Source organism: Microtus pennsylvanicus, chromosome 1, assembly GCF_037038515.1.
Source record: "Microtus pennsylvanicus isolate mMicPen1 chromosome 1, mMicPen1.hap1, whole genome shotgun sequence".
Taxonomy (NCBI): Eukaryota; Metazoa; Chordata; class Mammalia; order Rodentia; family Cricetidae; genus Microtus; species Microtus pennsylvanicus.
Window position 1 is genome coordinate 163,856,340 of NC_134579.1, and position 19,520 is coordinate 163,875,859.

At 43.8% G+C, this 19,520-nt stretch overlaps 1 protein-coding gene across 1 annotated transcript in view; it reads left to right on the plus strand.

The window, feature by feature from the left end:
• The window catches only part of Crybg1 (crystallin beta-gamma domain containing 1), a 58,462-nt gene that overhangs the window by 33,717 nt on the left and 5,225 nt on the right, over positions 1–19,520 (plus strand). The window contains exons 9-19 of the mRNA XM_075944423.1: positions 41–198; positions 1,019–1,145; positions 1,232–1,377; positions 6,525–6,651; positions 6,833–6,865; positions 7,938–8,050; positions 9,819–9,948; positions 13,217–13,356; positions 15,683–15,806; positions 16,234–16,392; positions 18,053–18,215. Coding sequence (XP_075800538.1) covers positions 41–198; positions 1,019–1,145; positions 1,232–1,377; positions 6,525–6,651; positions 6,833–6,865; positions 7,938–8,050; positions 9,819–9,948; positions 13,217–13,356; positions 15,683–15,806; positions 16,234–16,392; positions 18,053–18,215 — 1,420 coding nt within the window. The remainder of the gene's footprint in view (positions 1–40; positions 199–1,018; positions 1,146–1,231; positions 1,378–6,524; positions 6,652–6,832; positions 6,866–7,937; positions 8,051–9,818; positions 9,949–13,216; positions 13,357–15,682; positions 15,807–16,233; positions 16,393–18,052; positions 18,216–19,520) is intronic.

Genomic DNA, 19,520 nt, shown 5'->3' on the forward strand with positions numbered 1-19,520 from the left:
CTCCCAAATTATTGCTATATCTACCTCATTTCTATTGCAGGTAATTATTTATGAAAAGCCCTCCTTTGAAGGAAGGTGTATGGAACTAGAAACAGAGATGTGCAGTTTTGTCACGGAGGGAGGTGAGACAGAAGAAACGACTGAAAATGACCGGCTGCCCTTCTCGTCGGTGGGGTCCATGAAAGTCCTAAGAGGCGTGTAAGTAGACGGGTAACTGGTAAGGATTTCTCTTTTCTTGGTTATAGTATGGTGATGCTTTGTGGGGAGTAGGGAACTGTGAGGATAGAAACCCCCAGACATCACACTGCAGCCCCAGCATCCAGCTACATCCCTAGCAGGTCTGGTGGATTTCAGCAGTGTTCATGTTCTCTTCAGTCCGCTGTGCACTGGGCTGGAGAAAGTGGCAGTATATACTGAAGTTGCCCTGCAAACAGGCAAAATTTGTATTTTCAGTACTGTTTAAAGAAAGTTTGTCATTTTAGTTGCTGGGTTTCATTTTAATTCTTTTTAAATTTATTTATCTTTGTTTTATGTGTATGAGTGTTTCACCTGCATATATGTCTGTGCACCACATGCATGCATGTCTGAGGAGTCTAAAAGAGGGTATCATATCCTCTGAAACTGGACTTACAGTTCTGAGCTGCCGTGTGGGTGCTGGGAACCTAACCTGGGTCCTCTGCAAGAGCAGCGAGTGCTCTTAACTGTTGAGTCATCTGCCCAACCCCCATTTGAATTCTTATTAGATACACACACATACCCAAATGCATGCACACCCACACCCACATACAGCTACACTCCTTTACAGAACTCTAATTGTTTCTTGTATTTTCTGAAAAAATTCTCTTAAATATTAAACAATCCTCAAAAACATAAATTTGTATGCTATCATCTCTAAATTTAGAGATTTTCGATAGTAACACAAATTCACACCTATTTTATACTTCTGTTTGTCAGTAAAACTGGCATGTGGGAAAAATTTTAAATGTCTGAAAAGCTGCTTGTGGTCTTTCTCTGGCAGGTGGGTTGCGTATGAGAAGTGTGGCTTCACTGGTCATCAGTATTTGCTAGAAGAAGGAGAATACAGGGACTGGAAAGACTGGGGAGGATACAATGGAGAACTTCAGTCTTTACGGCCAATATTAAGTGTAAGTTAAAGAGAAGCAGATGGCTAGTTTGTGTTCTTTTTCATATGATAAATGGCTATGCTCTGAATTTGAATCTTTTTTTATAGGATTTTTCAAATGCTCACATGATAATGTACAGTGAGAAGAACTTTGGCTCCAAAGGCTCCAGTATTGATGTCTTAGGAATTGTTGCTAATTTAAAGGAGACCGGATATGGAGTGAAGACACAATCAATCAATGTGCTAAATGGCGTGTAAGTGAAGTTGAGATTTTAAGCTTGGGTGTCACTCGGATTGCTGTTAATTAATTAATTAAATTAATAGAGTCTGTGACACAGAGTTGGTCCTCAGTAAATATCTGACAGGTAAGCATTAATTCAGCCACTTGATATTTATGGCTGTGCCATTTTTATAGTGGTTTCAAAATTTTTCTCATATAACTTTTCTTTTCCACTTGGAGCAGACTTTTGGGTGTCAGAGCAGAAATATGCAGCCCTGCTGCCCTTTCTCTAAATGGGTTGGTTGTTTACAATGGGAAGCAAATAAAAGAGCAAGCTAACATTGACCTTGAGGTTAGGACAAAGTCCTACTAGATTTTCCTAGAGTTCCAACCCTGCTAGCCTTTCTTCACTAGTATTTTGACATAAAAACAATTGTTCAGACTACCTAGAGTTAGCAACTCGTGCTTGCTGTTTTGTTTTTGAGAGAGCCTGGTTGTGAAGCGCAGGTGACCAGACCTTGGGACCTGCCTTCCCCCGCCACCCAAGTGCTGGAATTATGGCCACCAGAACTTTTACTAATGGTCCTCCAAGTTGCTACTGGGAGATGATTCTGAGCCAGAAGTGACTGATCAAACTTGCCAGCCTGGAAGATAAGAAAAGAACTCATTGGCTTATACAAATGAAAAGTCCTAGAGAAGGTTTGGTTTCAGGCCAGGCATGGTGGTGGCACAGGCCTTTACTCTCTGCATTCAACACATAGGCCTGTAATCTCAGCACTCAGGAGGTGGGAGCAAAAACACTGAGTTCAAGACCAGCCTGCGTGAGATAGTAGGATTCTGTCTGAAAACAGTAACAATGACAATGACCATTCAAACACAAAAATATTTTACTGTAGGCATGACTGATATTAGGGATCAAACAAACACCATCATCAGAACCTGTCTCATCCGCTTGCTTCTGTGCCTTCACCTTAGGCGAGCCCTCTTCACCTGGTAGCCTTCAGCCACTTTTGGCTTTTGTTCTCCGAACTCATTGCATGCTCAGGTTCCAGGTTTGAATTTGCTTCCTTTGTGTGGATCACTGGTACATATCTGAACTAGAGAGGAGACTGTGCCAGTATGACTTGCCCATCCCTAGGGTCAGTCCCACTGTGGGTATGATTGGAGTGTGTGACTGCCCAGGAGCATCAGAAAAACAGATGCCAGATTTCTATTATAGGGAATCCAGGTGGTGTCTCTTCTGATTTCTGCTGAGTGAGAAAGTTATTAAATGAACATATGGGAAAAGTTGACATTGATTCTGTTGAAAGTGGTTGGTGTTAGCCTACTTGAGTCAGGCTAGCCTCAGCCCTACTACATTTCTTGAGGCCTCCCCAAGAGCCTGACATACCTGACACATGTCTATGCTAGCATGTGCTTCTGTTGCTAGTCACTGCATCTTTGTGTAGGCTGTTTCTTGTGACCAGGCAGAATGACATCAGTGACCACTGGATCCCAATGTTAGCAGAAAATGCCTTCTATGGGACCTGTTCTGTAGCCCTGACATTTTATGGTCATTGTTGGCTCTCCACCACAGGCAGGAGTCGTCTGCACATATGGCAGAAGCCACTGAAATGGTATAGTGGCTCTGCATTACTCCAGATTGCCTTCACAGCTAGCTAGGTCTGAAAAGACTTAGGGTGAGTCTCAGAGGAACAGGCGTGGGTTTTGACACTCACCAGGTATCTTTGTTCATTAGTCCCAGGCCAGTTGGTTATCTGTCTAGCAGAGGAAGCTGAAGGACGCTGGGTAGATGTCGATGTCGGTTAACTATTAGCACAGTGCTAACTGTGCTCTGAGCCTGTTTTTTTTTCTCTTTATCTACCACACTTGCTTGAAATCAGTTTCCTTTAATAGGATGTTGGGCTTTTTAATGTTTTCATTTATAGTCATTTTCAGCTGTATTTTCTGGATGAGGCTTTTTTTTCTTGTTGTTGTAGAAATTGAGGTTTGGTATTGGGGGGAAGTAGAAAGGAGGTATGGTTGTTCTCTCTCTCTCCACACACACACACACACACACACACACACACACACACACACACACCCTCCTAAATTTGTTGGATGTAGAAGGGCTTTTGTATCTAGCAAGGTCAGTTGCTTCTTCATTTCCATTCAGTTTGCCATTACAGATACATACTGAGGTCTGTCTTGCCTTCAGAGAAGATGCAGCCTTTATGTGGAGCACAAGCAGTGCTGCAGGAGGCAGGGATTAAACACTGGGAAGGCACAGCAGAGAGGGGAGCTTCTCATCTGTACTCAGCAAGACTGGAGGAGATGGCTGTGCCAGCCGTGCAGGGTGCGCCACTGGAGGGAGGGTGACTGGCCTATACATTTTTAGTAGTTTCAAAGAAAAATAGTTTTATTTTAATGGCCTTATTTTTACTGGTAAATAAGCAACATAACTTTTGTTTTGTTTTACGGTTTTTATTATTTACATTTTCTTATCACAAGTTGGAAGCAACTTTTTGTTTTGCTTTTATTATTTGAGACATAGTCCTGCTATATGACCCAGGCTAGCCTTGAACCAATCTTCTTGCTTCAAAGTTCTCCTCAGTGCAGTGGGTGGGGTGGGTATGGAAACTGGGGATGGGAGATGGATGGGGTGTTACAGATGGATGCCACCATGCCCAGACAGAACAAAGCTTTTGAAATTCTTGTCTGTGTCTCCCTAGAGCTCTTAGAGAGTGCAGAAGAATTCCCATACATGTCTGCTTACTATTCTGTGTTATGCTCCTGACCAAGCAGGGAAAGCTGGGCTAACTTTTCAACACTAAGAGTAAAACAAAGTACTTCTAGGGTATAGATAAAAATAAGCGCAGTATTGTGGCCCAGGCCTTTAATTTCAGCACTCAAGGAGGCAGTGGCAGAGGGATCAAAGCTAGCCTGGTCTACATAGCAAATTCTAGGCTAGCCAGGGATACAGTGAGAACCTAAATACATAAATAAAACCAAGTGTTGTTTTAATTTTTTTCCCTCACTCTTCCACAGAAGGGTAATTGTCCTCTGCCTAATTCTTAGCTACCATTCCAGCAGGCTTGTCTTTGTCCCCTGCTGCCTACCCACCTTCTAATATAGCAGTAATGACTCAGAGGTACAGAACCCATCTGAGAAGGCCACTGGAGAATTTTTGTAGGAGTCCCACATATAAGTAGACTAAGTATGTCCTACAGAGACTTGGCTCTGGGTGTTTGGGTTTCTTCCCTCTTTACCTCCAATTCAAGGAGATTTAACCAGGCGTTGGAAGAATGCTTTCCAAGTCAGGCCATGGCTTAATGCACTTCCTTGCTTCCATTTGAGTGAGTCAGACAGGCTCGCCCACTGTCCTGTGTTTTTCTAGCTGTTGTTTATTTCATTCCATGGGGAAGTGGAGCACACACACTTGTTTGTTCAACAAGTGACAAGGACCTGACAGGGCTGTGGGGCTTGGGCTCTGGTCCTGGCTCCATTCTCTCTTCATTGGTGATTTCCTTTGGTGTTCAGATCTACCACAGTCCAGAGTCCTGCCACAGCCTTCTGTGGTATGACTCACATTCAAGTTCTGGTTTTTGTGGTTTATCTTATGAAGAGGCAGCCATGGCTGGAGCTGGGCTTCCTATTCTAGTTGCCATTGCACCCGGACCACAGACTTACCTGAAATATACATGCAGAGGTGTCGCTGCAGGTAAACCAGTGGCTTCTCGTGCTCAGCACAGGGTCCTCACCCAGTTGCCTCCCTTGTCAATGGAAATGCCCTCTTCAGCATTCCTGAAAGTTACAGTGAGGACCATGGAGAGAACCGGCTCTCCAAACTCCTGACCTCACAGTGAAGATGCAGAAGTTTGAAAACCTGCTGATGTAACTTTGAGACTTGGCCAGGGTGGAGGTATTTTCTGAGAGAGACAGTTCCTGCATTCACATGGCCAGAGATGAGCTATCAAATTTTAGCTATTGAGCTCCTTCTAACCACTTGGGTTCTGTAGTCTTCTTTCCTCCTGGGGTGTGTTCATCTCCAGGGGATAACTGCAGACATACTCGCACAGTGAACTCTGAATCCGTTTCAGTTGTGGTATAGACATATAGGTTTTACTAGAACATGGCGGGCAGGTTTCAAAGTGCAAAGAGCCTTGTCTGCCTCAGGCTTACTCACGTTCTGGCCATTAACTGATTGCATCACTTTGGATAGGTCACCTCCCATCCCGAATGTGTCACAACACATATTTACTTGTGATGCTCCTCTGTCTGCCAACTTCAAGGACAAGAATTTTATCTTCTTCCTTCTTTATAGTCTTCATGTCAATCTAGTTTCTCGTGTGTGGCTGATGGGCAGTCAGTGTTCGCCGAATGAGTAAGAGGGGTGATTTCTGTCGTGAAGTGGGCACGCCAGCACCCCCTTCAGTAAATATGACGGCAGATCTGCAAGCGACTTGCAAAGTTCTGAGCTTAGTGTGTGGCACTCAAGCTATGAGTGGACCATTACAACACTGAATTAACTGAGGACCACACTGAGTAACCCTTGAATGGAATAGAATTAGAAAACCTTTCCCCTCCAAAGACACCCCCTTTGCTCAGGAAGTGGCCTCTGTTAGTTGACTGAATTCGCCTTTCTGAGATCACTGCAAAGTTAACACATAAACATTACAAGAGCTTTGTCCTTAGCACCCCTGGCAACTGTTTCCATTTTGCTATAGATGTGCTAAGTTGGAAATACTGTTTGAAAACATTTCAGTGCTTTCCTTCTTTCAGCTGTTCGTTATCCACTGTGGTTTGTTGTATGTGAGACAGCTTCCTGTTAAGATCTCTCTGCAGAAGTCTTTCAATGTTGAAAAAGAGTTTTTGATTTAAAAAAAAATCAGACTCTTCTTTAAAATCCAGTGTATTTCTTTGTCATGAAACTAGAAAAAAATCACAACACAAGATTATCCTCATTGGTGCTTTCTTGAGGCATAGGAATTTGGTATTTAGGAACAGCAAGATGTCTACGTAGGCATTCTTTTATGCAGACTGGCTTTGTCATATAGGCAAAGTGGATCCGCCCCTAAGTATTAATGGAGAACCAGAAACAGTATGGCGTCTGATCAGCAAAACCCTTTTCAGTTTTATGTGTAAAATAAGGCAGTTTTATGTGTAAAATAAAAACTCTAGCCATGGTTTTTGTTTCTGTAGGTGGGTAGCCTATGAAAACCCTGACTTTACAGGAGAGCAGTATGTCCTGGATAAAGGCTTGTACACCAGTTTTGAGGACTGGGGAGGCAAAAATTGTAAGATCTCTTCTGTTCAACCCATATGCTTGGTAAGGAATTCATTCTTATGGGAATATTAATTCAGTCTGGCTTCCCCTCATATGTGTTTGGGTTGGTGTAATGATTGCCACAGAAGGTATTTATTCTGGGATAATTTTTAACAGTAATTACTAAAGTAGAAAAAAGTTTTGAATATGGCTCCTTTAGTAATCTTTTTTCTTCCCTCTTTAGGATTCTTTCAATGGTCCAAGGAAAAGAAATCAGGTAACTTAAAAAAAAAAATCTACAATTAGGTCATCCATTTTCTATTTAAAAAAAAAAATGAGTGTAAATGCCAGCTATATGGGACATTCTGTTAATTTTACCCATTCTTAAGTCTGAAAACATCAACAGTAGTGCATAATCAATGGCACTGAGCCATGTCTAAATATTTCTCATGTAATACTTTTATTATAAGATGCTGGATTTAATTTTATTACAGAGAGTCAGTTTCATGAATGCACATAAGTAAATATTCCAGGTAATAGCACATGGTTCTCTTGGCACATTATGAAATGAATTCACATTTGCTGTGTCTGCATTAGTCAACATTTGCTATGGGCTCCCCCAAGCCTACGCATTGCTGACTGTCAGGTCGGTTCCACTGTCACATTGTTTAGTGCAGATGATCAGGCAGCTGTAATTACAGGAGCACCAACACCACTAGAGCCTCTCTTATTGGCAGAGAGATTCTAAACAGTCAGCAAGTTGCATCCTTGGAGAAGGAGGGAAACAAGATACATGCTTCCAAATCTAGTCTTTTGTTAGCTCTAACTTTTGGCCACAATAAAGCATTAACATGCCTTCAACAAAGCTAATAACAACAGGGTGCTCTCTAGAAAGTTCCCTCTGTTGTTCCACCAGCCTTTGATGCCTCTAAATTAAACATTCACAAATGGTACGGTCAACCTGTCTCTAATTGATCATTGGTGATCAAGTTGAAAATTAAAGGATTTATAAAATTTATACCAGTGTACTATGAAAAGAATTAGCAGGTCAGATCTGAGTCGTCATTTAGAACACTGAGCTGAGGGGATGGAGAGATGACTCAGAGGTTAAGAGCACTGGCTGATCTTCCAGAGATTCGATGTCCTGTGCCCCCATGGCAGCTCCCAACTGAATAACTACAGACCCAGGGGACCTCACTGGCCTTTATAGGAACCAGACACACATGTAGTACACAGACACATATATTCAGGCAAAATACCCATACACATAAAATAAATAAGTCTCAAACAAAAACAAACCTAAACATGTTTAGAAAAATAATTTTATGTTTCTCTTTCCTTTTTTAAAGATTCACTTATTTTCAGAACCACAGTTCCAAGGCCAAAGTCAAAGTTTTGAAGAGACAACAGATCAAATTGATGATTCATTTCTGACTAAGTCTTGTAGAGTTCTGGGAGGCAGGTAAGCCAACAGCAAAGGGTGGAGGCACATCATTGGGGTAGAGAAGTCACGTGGTTGCAAGTCTTCCCTGACTCTTGTCGGTAGTTGGCGCCATAAAACTACCACACTGGGAAATTTGCAGCTTCTGGGTTCAGAGGTCAGAGGATGTTGCGTGCCAACCTGGGCTGGGGAAACAGAAGATGACCTCAGGGTGCAGGAGGACTCAGCAGTTCTATGTTTTGTACCTGCTCCAGCAACTGGGCAGGGGGGCAGGATGTGGGCAAGCTTTGAGGTACTCCCAGGGCAGATTCCTTTCATAGGAAGATAAAAGTAGGGTCGGCATTCTGGGCAGGCTGGTGAAGGGTAACACCCTGCCTGAGAGGGTTTATGTAGCAGAAGTGAAGCCAGCAAGGACTAGGGGAGGAGAGGACCTGATGCCCTGTGGGTTCATAAGAAACACCGATGGGGCTTGGGGGAGGGTGCAGCATGAGTGGAGGCTGCGAACTCAAAGTGCTCTCTGTGCTGAAAGCCATCTTATAAAGGCTTCGTATGAACGGATAAACTGAGGAAGCCCTTGGAGCCATCTATAAAGAGGCCGGAGGAATTGAGCCTAATAACAGTAGCAACAGAGCCTTTAACATCACAGTGTGTGTGATCCGGTGCCACAGTGAGAGAGCTCTGACTTGGTATCAGATACAGACCAGCTGAGGGGGAGGCACCCAGTTGCTTGGCCCATACACCCACCCCACGCCAACCTCTTCTACCCTGTTTTGTTTCCTACTGCCAGACATGTGCATTCTTTATTGTTCATCATCCACGTCTGCTTCCTGGACTAACGTCAAGAGAGCAGGGACTGCTTTGCTTCTGCTAGGTCCTGAGCAAGAGGCCAGTACTCAATGCAGTCAGTCGTCACTGTTAGATTCAAATATAAAAGCGTCAACATCTTTAGGGGAGCATGGCAAAACACTGTGGTGTGTGGGCTCCTGGCCCAGGACGCAGGCACTCGGAGCAAGAAAAGCATATATGGAAGGAAGTTTTCAGTAAACTAGAGCTGGACCTGCTTCAGGACTTTAATCCCAGCTGCTTGGGAGACTGAGGCAGGAAGATCACAAGTTCAGGGGCCTGCCTTGCTGGCTAACAGAGTGAGTTCAAGGAAGATAGGAAACTCGGTGAGATCCAATCTGGGGTACAAATCAGTGGAACAGCAGCTCCCCAGCATGTGTGGGACCTGAATTCAAGCCCCAGGAGAGAAAAAAAGTAAAACTGAGGACTGACCAGCCCTGAAGGAGGATCTCTAGACGGGGAAGGAAATTCCTGTGCTCGTAGCGACACTGGCTGGGAGCGCAGAGGAAAGTTGGGAGGTGGGAAAGCAAAAACATAAAACAAACAAACAAAAATAATAAAGCCACCTCATTCTCATCCAGAAAATTAACCAACTTCAGCACATTAAATTGCCACAAGATGAAATTCAGCAAATATATCCAGATTTTTTTAAAAAGAAAATTATTTAGCTAGAAGCATTATGCTTATAGAAAGCACGTTTAAAAATCAGATTTATTTCCTTTCATTCATTCATTTATTTATTGCAAGACAGGGACTCACTATGTAGCTTTGACCGTCCTGGAACTCACTATGTACACCAGGCTGGACTCAAATTTACAGAGATCCTATCTGTCTCTGACTCCTGAGTGCTGGGATTAAAGGGGTACACTACCAGGCTCAGCATAAAAATCAGATTTCTTAAATGGGATTACACAAATTTCATACCATGCATTTGTTCCTATTCTAGCTGGGTTGCTTACGATGGAGAAAATTTCTCCGGCAATCAGTATGTGCTGGAAGAAGGCCATTACCCTTGTCTCTCAGCAATGGGATGCCAGCCTGGGGCGACCTTGAAGTCTCTTCGCTTCATAGATGTGGTGAGTGTGACCACAGTGGCATAGAAGAGCACTGTTCATATCACTGTGGTTAAAGCCAGGAAGCCAGCAGCCAGAACTGATGCAGATGGAAGCTGTACCAGGCCAGAGCTTTCTAACCTGTAGATTTCATTCTTTTAAACAAAACCTGTGTCATTTTATTATGTGTGTGTGTGTGTGTGCGCGCGCGCGCGCGCGCGCGCGCAGTGCCCCCAGAGGCTGGAAGGCTTAGAGCTGAAGTTACAGGAGTGGGAGCCACCAAAAATGGATCATGGGAACTGAACTTGGGTCCTCTGGAAGAGCAGCAAGTGCTCTTAACTGTTGAACCGTCTCTTTACCTCCAGCATTTGTGCTTTTTATGTCTGTTAAAACCAGATTTCCTATTTGCTCTTTCTCTGAATTCTTTCTCAGGACCTCCATTTATTCACACCCATGACAGCCATCTGGTAGTTTTAGGCCCCTCTCCCATCTCTTCCCCCACTTTCTTTCTTTCTTTTCCCTAACTCCTATTTCTATTCCTCTCCCTTTTCAGCCACGCTTTGTACCTTATAGACACAGCTTGAGTATTCTTGTAAAGTGTTTGTTTCTTAAAAGTGTGCATGTATAGCTTTTAATTTTATATCATCATCATTATGCTCTAGTTCTCACTCTTACAGATATAACTCAGACATTCCTGGGACCATTTTTGAAGAGCTGTCAGTTTTGTTGCTTACACATCTAGTTTACTGACTGTGACTGTCTCATATCCTGCCACCACTACTTCTGAATCCCTATGAACATGTGCAGGACAGGGACCTCGGGCTATCCAGGGTGTGAGTGCGGCTGTATGGGACAGGGTCCCCTGGCTATCCAAGATGGGAGTCTGCTGTGTAGGACAGGGTCCCTGGGCTATCCAGGGTGGGAATCTGCTCTGTGGGGCGTGGTCCCCTGAGCTATCCGGGGTGAGAGTGCTGAATTGCAAGTGTAGCTCAGGTGTTACTCTATCTGTCAAAGCTGTCCAGCCAGTGCCCTGGCAGATCAATAGTTCCCCCCTCCCACTGTCCACGACTGTCAGCTTGGTGGGACGGGTTTACATCATCTCACCATTAATGGCTTGGTCTCCTACACTTGTCATTTGGGGTTTCTGTTGGCTGTCTCTCTCTGCAGATTCCTATTCTTTTGTTATTAATTTGCAGAAATCCCCTGTGGCTTAGTTTATTGTTACTGCTCTTTTTAAGTGATGTGTGTTATATGTATGGGTTTTTCGCCTGCATGTGTATCTGTGTGCCATGTACCAGAGCCTACAAAGGTCAGAAGAAGACACTGGACCCTCGAAAACTGGAGTTACAGAGGTTGTGAGATGCCATGTGGGTTCTGGGAATTGAACCCAGGTCCTCTGCAAGAGCAGCAAATGTTCTTAATCACTGAGCCCTCTTTCCAGATCAGCTCAGGTTATCACCTGTGTTCTAAAGGTGACAGTGCCCCCTGGACAGCATCTATCTCCTGAGCTAATCAAAGCAGTATATTCAACACAACAAAGTCAGAAGGTGATATCCTTATACTTACATCTTCATGTGTCTATCGCTTTGGAAATTTTTACTCAGGCTTGGTGGCTAGTCTCATAAAATGCTTTAAGCATTCCTAGTTGATGAACTTAGTCTTAAATGTAGGAAGAATGTATGTGTTGACTTCATAGCACCTCTGCCTGCTTGCCTATTTAATAAGATGCTGTTGAAACAGGAAAACAGTAGCAACATCTCTATGAAACATAGAGTAATGTGGAACTCATCAGCTTACTGTAGGGGATAAAGGCCGGGATGTGCCTCAGCTGATAGAGTGCTTGCCTAGATGCCTGAAGCCCTGGGTTTGATTCTCAGCACCATGTACGCTAAACACAGTGGGTTCTCAGCACTTGGGAGGTAGAAGAATCAGAAGTTCAGGGTCATACTTGGCCACAGAATGAATTTGAGGCCAGCCAGAACTACATTGGACCCTGTTCCAAAACAAATGAACAAACAAACAAAAGCAAAGCACACACACACATAAAACAACAACCCAGGTCGTGAAATAAGGCTTTAAAAAATAGTTACTATGCCTAGACTTCTAAAAGCTACCTTTAAGTGTATATTTGAGGTCTCCAGTACCAATGTATGTGTCTTGGCACATGCATTTAGATCATTTTGCCACTCAAAGATGATATCCTTTTAAGTTTACATTACTGAGATTTACTCAGAATGAAATACACATTTTGTGTGTCTGAGTTAGTGGGTTATATATGTATGTATTTGGTTTTTGGAAACTGAACATGGACCCTCATGCATGCTAGGCAAATACTATATGACTTAGCCATGTTCTTTGCCCTATGCATTTCAACTGTAACGTAACACTTAAGATTGTTTAATTATTTCTGACAATAAATTTGAGTTTTTAGGATATTTTTAGCATGCCATCTCTGCAAATATAGTAAACATGCAAAGTAGTAATCCTGTATTTTTGTCTGGCTCCCTCCTGTGTGTCTTCTATACCCGAATTCCTAGACCATGGACCCCACCTCCATGTTAACTGCTCTTAACTGATGGCAGACACTCTGCCCTGCACGTTAGGGCATTTCCACATAAATGAAGGAGTAATGTATCTTCACCCTTGCCACACAACTTGAAGCAGGTTAGGAAATAACTGTGATCCCTGTGCTTTTTTTGACCTGTTGTTTGTGACGTTGGGGATATTAGCATTAGAACCCAGGGACAAAGGGTCTGTGATTTAAAGTTTTCCTTTTCTGAAAAATCAGTTGGGTGCTGCTGTTCTCTCTAAAATGCCTGTGCCTTCCACCTGTGCTCTGTTCCCTTCCTGATTGTAAATCCTACAAGGTTTGGGGATATGAGTTTACAGAATCCTTGTTACCATATCACCCGGCCTCTCCCATGGCCTTCTGGCCATCACCGTTAATGTCTATGGCTTTCCACCCAGAAAACTCCAGGTTGAGAGTAACTTTCATCAAAGGGTTGGTGTTCCATGCATATAGCCATTTCTCTAGGTGTGGGCTATCCCATGCCCCTGCTTTACTGTGGTCTATTTCCACCTGCCTTTAGATGCAACAGAAAGCTTTCTATCCTCCCGTCCTTCCTCTCTAACTTTGCAGCCTAGAAGCATCTAGATTGGCTGCGTTTATGAGTAGGTACAGCCTGGCAGGGTTCTGTGCCTTGCCCTTGAGAGTAGATGATATCTCATCAGCTTCAGGCTCTCTGCAAAAGCTTGGCACTACTAACAGATGAACAAATTTTCCCCCAAACAGGAATTTTCTGAACCAACAATTATTCTTTTTGAAAGAGAAAACTTCAAAGGAAAGAAGATTGAACTGAATGCTGAAACAGTCAACCTCCGATCCATGGGATTCAACACTCAGATCCGCTCTGTTCAAGTCATCGGTGGCATGTGAGTGACTTACCCACTTGTTGAGCTGCTGAAACAGGAGACTTCTCTTTTTTTGCTTTTACAAATGTGCTCTTCCTATGAAGCGCATTAAGAAATACATGAACAGATACATATGTTCCCATGAACATCTCATTCTGTATACATCTCCATTTCCTCATAATGGAAACGGAAAAGGATATCATCATTAAGTGGGTGATGTGAATATATGTGCCAAGAAGGGACACTGGGAAACTTCCAGTATACATTACAGTATCTTAAATGAACTGACAGGCGGTCCTTGACTTCCTGTGGGTTAACACTGCACACTTCATGCCATCCTTTTCCTGGTGGGCAAAGCCTGTGTAAAGAATCATTCATTCATGTATCCAGATTTTTTCCCTAAGGTTAGGTTCTGTACTCAAAATGTGCAAGGGAAGCTTTACAACACAGCACTCAGCAAATTTATGGAGCATTGTTTTTATAGCAAGTAAAAGAGCGCGAGCTTTTCTTACCGTTTCACACCCATTGATTTTAGAGCTTTCCCTTGACATTGTATAAATTACTATGTCAGCTGTGGAGGGGTGACAAGATAGCTCAGTGGACGAAAGGCACTCCCTGTGTGGGCCTGATGGCCTGGGTTTAGTCCCTAGAGTGGAGAACTGACTGTACAAAGTGGTCTTCAGACCTCCACATACATGCTGTTGCATGTCCCCAGCCCATCGCACACAAATGCACACACATGCGCACACACACATACACACTAAAAAGCTCCAATACCATCCGATTTTTTTTTTTTTACTTTTGTCGTGATTTCTTTGTGAGGTCTTGACTGGCCTGAAACTTGCTATGTAGATCAGGCTAGCCGCAAACTCACAAGAGATCCACCTGCTTCTGTCTCCCATATGCTGGTTTTAAAAGCATACATCACCATGCCCAGTGCCCATCAATATTTTAAACTTGGAAAAGTTTTGGTTTTAATCTCTGAGTAATTCTGAAACTGAATCAGGCATAAATAAATATATATTACTGCAATACCTTTTCTGTGAAACATTTTCCTTTTAGTGAAGCGACAGGTAAGGCTTGCTGAGATGCACAGATCCTGAAGGAACAGCAGCGGATGCAATCAGATGGGTTGTACCATATCCACTAAAATAATTAAGGGATTATTAGGGCTGTAATTTAATGCTTTTACAGTAAGATTTAATGACTGTTTTGTAAGACAGATGAAATGTTAACATTTTCGAGTTTGGGGGTTTAAAGTAGTGAACATCCTTCTCCAATGGTCAGCAGGGTAGAAGGAGGCTCCTGGGGCGTTCAGTCTGTAACCTCTCAAGTGTGTAATCCAGCACGTGGTAGAAGGAACTTAGCTTCGCATTTTTGGGGTTTGAGGAAGGGGACTCTTATTTTAAAAAAGTGTTTTGTAAGCAGGGCTGTGGTGGTGCACACCTTTAATCCCAACACTCGGGAGACGGATCTCTGTGAGTTTGAGGCCTGGTTGGTCTACAGAGTGAGTTCCAGGACAGCTAGGGCTGTTACACAGAGAAACCCTGTCTCCAAAAAGAAAAAAAAAGTTTTGTAATTGTTTAAAATTTTATCTTAAATTACATCAAAGTAACAGGTTCCATCATGGCTTTATTCTATTTTATTTCACAGGCCCTCTTTTGTGAAGAGTTTATTTTTATCTAATTATTACACTCACCAATGTACACATGATAACTTTGTAAATGTTAATTATTTCAATAAGGATCTATAACCTGAGGCTGTTTATGAACAACTTTCAGGAAGGACTGCAGAGTCCCACTGAGAAAGCATCATGATTTCATTGCTTTATCAGAGGGAAAAAAACTTACCATTTCTCTCTCAGAATGGATTCTCATATTTCTGTTTCTCCAAAAATTCACTAGTTATCAAGAAATGGCTTTGAATGTTCTAGAGCACAGGCTTATTTTCCCTTCGATGTGTGTTTAAAGTTCAGCCCAGAATGGATAAGTGTTTTTAGCTGGGCATGATGGAGTACGCCTTTAATCCCAGCACTAGGGAGGCTGAAGCAGTTGGATCTCTGTTGAGTTCCAGGATCTCCAGGGCTACACAAAGAAACCCTGTTTCAAAAACAGAAAAGAGAAGGGAGGGAGGGAGAGATGGACAGAGAGAAGAAGGAAGCAAAGAAAGAAAGGAAGGAAGGGAGAAGGAAGGAAGAAAGAAAGAGAAAGAAAAGGAAGGAAGAAAGAAGGAAAGAAAAAGAAAGGAGAAAAAGGAAATAAATTTGCGGTGTTCTGAAAGCAGATGTAACTGTCAGGGCCCACCATCAAATGGAAGTGGTCACTGCTATGGTTTATTGTCTTTTCAGATGGGTTACTTATGAATATGGCAACTACAGAGGCCGACAGTTCCTACTGTCTCCTGCAGAAGTGCCAAACTGGTATGAGTTCAGTGGCTGTCGCCAAATAGGTTCTCTCCGGCCCTTTGTTCAGGTATGTGTATTTCCCCTCCGTGCTTTGAGTAGACTCCTCTTGAAAAATACTTTTATAAATATAGCTCAGCCTTTTAGTTTTGATTGGAAGCTTGGCATTGGCTCCTCTTCCTTCGGTATTTGAACATCAGATTTGTGGCACCATGAGGCATGGATATTTCAGAAATGCCACCAAGCCTAGTAACACACACACATGTGTTGGCTCTGGTTGTCCACAAGCACACTCCACGGCCTGGTCATTCGGAAATGTCCTCAGTCTCTTAGCATTGAGAACAGTACTAAGATGCTTAGCACGTGACCCATGGGTGTGGTCTCCCTCCTTGACCATGTGCTTCACTTTGGCACCTTGGACTCTTCCAAACATCACTTTGTCTCAGTTCTTCAGACAGCACAGCTCTATGTGACTGTCATTGGGTTTTGTCTTCTAGAAACGAATTTACTTCAGACTTCGAAACAAAGCAACAGGGCTGTTTATGTCAACCAATGGGAACTTAGAGGATCTGAAGCTTCTTAGGATCCAAGTCATGGAAGATGTTGGTGCCGATGATCAGATCTGGGTCTACCAGGAAGGATGCATCAAATGCAGGGTGAGCATTCAGGGTTGCATAAGAAACATGCACCAAATGGAGGGTGAGCATTCAGGTTTGCACAAGAAGATGCATCAAATGCAAGATGAGCATTCAGGGTTGCATAAGAAACATGCACCAAATGGAGGGTGAGCATTCAGGGTTGCGCAGACAATTCCCAGAGAGTTTTCAGAAATAAATCAGAAGGTTTTCCCTCATGAAAATGCTTCCCAGCTGTGACAGAATCAGAAGCAGGGTTAAGAACTTAAAATTGGAAGGGAATCTAGCACTAATTCAGCAAGGGAGCTGCGGCATTTGTTTGCTCATAGCCTTAAGCTAGAGCACCCACACAACATCAGAAACCACTCTGGGGCTGGTTCTGTTTGGAGAACCCACAGAGTTGGGCGAGGGAGACGTGTGCGGTACAGCACTGTCCACTTCCTAATGGTCACATGCTGGAAATGGAAAATGGCCGCGTGCTCTCACTCCGGCACAGCAGACGTGTAAAAGCAATGGCCGGATCCCATGAGACAAGCTCATGCACTGTTGCGGGCATCTCCTTTAGTCCTTAACTTTATGGGCTTGTCTGTTTGCTCCCGATACTTCAAAACCTTGCTGCCCGTGTGAGTCAGCAGGGACATGCCCATTTATTATGTCTGTTGTGCCTGAGGGAGAATCACGGTTTTGCAAGAGAGAAGACACTTCTTAGACACACAGAAGAAAGCAGCATCAAGAAGCAGGGCTAACTGGAGGATTGGAGCTGAAACAAAGGCAACTTCTGCCTTGGGATCATTTCAGTGAGCGACAGTGGGGGCCCAGCCACTAACATTTCAGTGACTTTATATGATACCTCATCTCAGGATGTCAAGGAGAAAGAGTGAAATATCACAGATGATCGCAGTGCTTTCAACAGTGTGTGTGTGTGTGTGTGTGTGTGTGTGTGTGTGTGTGTGTGTGTTTGTGTGTGTGTGCCGTACCTAAGGCTTCACACGTGCAAGCCAAGTACTCTCCCACTGACCCATGTCCCATACCCGGAACAGCCCAGTTTGAACAGGCTAGCACGTGTGCTAGCAGTGAGCCATGCTGCTTTTTACTTCATGAGGGACTTTTAAAATCCTTGCATTAAAGCACTGTCTTCAGAGTTTGCATTTTCCTGCTTTTTCTACCTGCATAGCAGGCTAATTTAGAAAATTTTAGGACTTCCTCATGAATGAAAGACAAGGAGCCAGTGCGTGTAACTTCAGGTTTTAAGGGGTGGGGCGGGGGGCATGGTGTGGCTGTTCTAGTGCAGGACCAGAGAGGAGCAGGCATGAGCAGGAAACTCAGGCCTCTGTGAGCGGCAGATGCGGCCTCATAGCATGCTCAGTGCCGACACAGAACCGTCATGGTGGGCAGCTTACTGTACTGAGGTTCTCTTTAGTGTTAACCACTTGGTCCCTGTGAGGCTTCTCTTAATGGTCACAGCGAGTCTTACAAGAGGCAGTCTTAGAGTGCATGAGAATTGAGAACTCACCACCACTGTGTCATCTGAAATAGAGGGCCTCTTGTCTGGCTTCAGCAACTCTAGCTCAAAGCTGCAGTGGCTCATGTGGAGTAAAGCCAGTCAGGGACTGTGACAGCGTTAGACATCCCTTTGTGAGACTGGAGTGTGTCCTGAGACAGACTGTTGTTTCCCAAGCAGATAGCAGAAGACTGTTGCCTGACAATCGTCGGCAGCCTCGTCACGTCTGGCTCTAAGCTGGGGCTGGCCCTTGATCAGAATGTCGACAGTCAGTTCTGGTGCATGAAGTCCGATGGCAGGATCTACAGCAAGATGAAGCCAAATCTAGTCTTGGATGTGAAAGGTAAGCACCGTGCGTTTCCCTGTGGTAACGCTCCGTTCTCTGGTTAAGGAAAAGCCTGTTGTAACACGCTGGCTGTGCTGCTAATACACTGGTGGCTCCAGGGAATGTTTTGTTGTTGTTGTGGGAATTGAACCAAGGGCCTGGCATACGCTGAGCCTGTGCTTACTGAGCTATAGCCCCAGCCCTGATTTCACTGCAGTCCTAGGCTGAGGCTTTATCCAGTCAGTGTAGCTGATGGTTCTCATCTACATATAGGTAGCTTTTCATTGAAAAAGACCCAAGTTCTAGAAGGAATTGCAGTGTATTAGGGTTCTCTAGAGTAACAGAACTTATAGAACGAATTTTTCTATAGAGAGAGAAAGGGTATTTGTTAGAATGACTTACAGACTGGTCAGCCAATCCAAAGGAAGGTCCAGGAATCTGTAGTTGTTCAATCCACAAGGCTGGAGGTCTCAGCTGGTTGTCAGTGTATGCTGGGATCCTGAAGAAGTAGGCTCCGATGCCAGTGAAGAGATGAACCTGCTAGCCAGGGCAAGAGCAAGCAGACAAAGGAGGAGGCTTCCTACTTCCATGTCCTTATAGAGCAGTGGTTCTCAACCTCCCTGATGCTGCGACTCTTTAATACAGCTCCTCATGTGTGGTGAGCTCCAACCTTAAAATTATTTTGTCCCTACCTCATAACTGTAATTTTGCTGTTGTTACTAATTGTGATGTAAATATCTGTTTTCCAATGGTCTTAGAAGAGAGCTGCTGTTATACAGGCTTCCAGCAGAAGGCCTAGCCCACTACTGTGGGTCTTCTAATCTCAAAGCTATGGATTCGAAGTGGCTCTTCCCACTTCAAGTGACTTAATTAAGCAAAAATCCCGCAGGTGTGCCCAGCAATTTTAATTCCAGATGTAGCCAAGTTGACAACCAAAATAACCATCCCATACAGCCTGGAGGATTTCAATATAAGCTAATGAAATTTCATGAAGCTAGTCTCAAGTGAACTCATGGTGCTTGGGAAGAAAAAGCTGGACCACGGGCCCAGCTTTTCCGTGGGCTAGGAGTGTGTAGAAACACAGTCTACTGGCTTCGTCTATAGAGTTACTGATTCAGGAGGTGTGAAGGTGGGGCCCTCAAGTGTGCTTTTCTAACAAGTTCCTGGGTGTTGGTGACAGTGATGGTTTGGGAATCACAGTACCACTGACGGCGACTTAAAACAGTAGGCGAAACCAACCTAAACGACATACGGCACCTCAGCGAGTGGGCACTGTTGCCGGTTTCAAGTCTATTAAGGCGAACTTAATCGCACACTGGGATG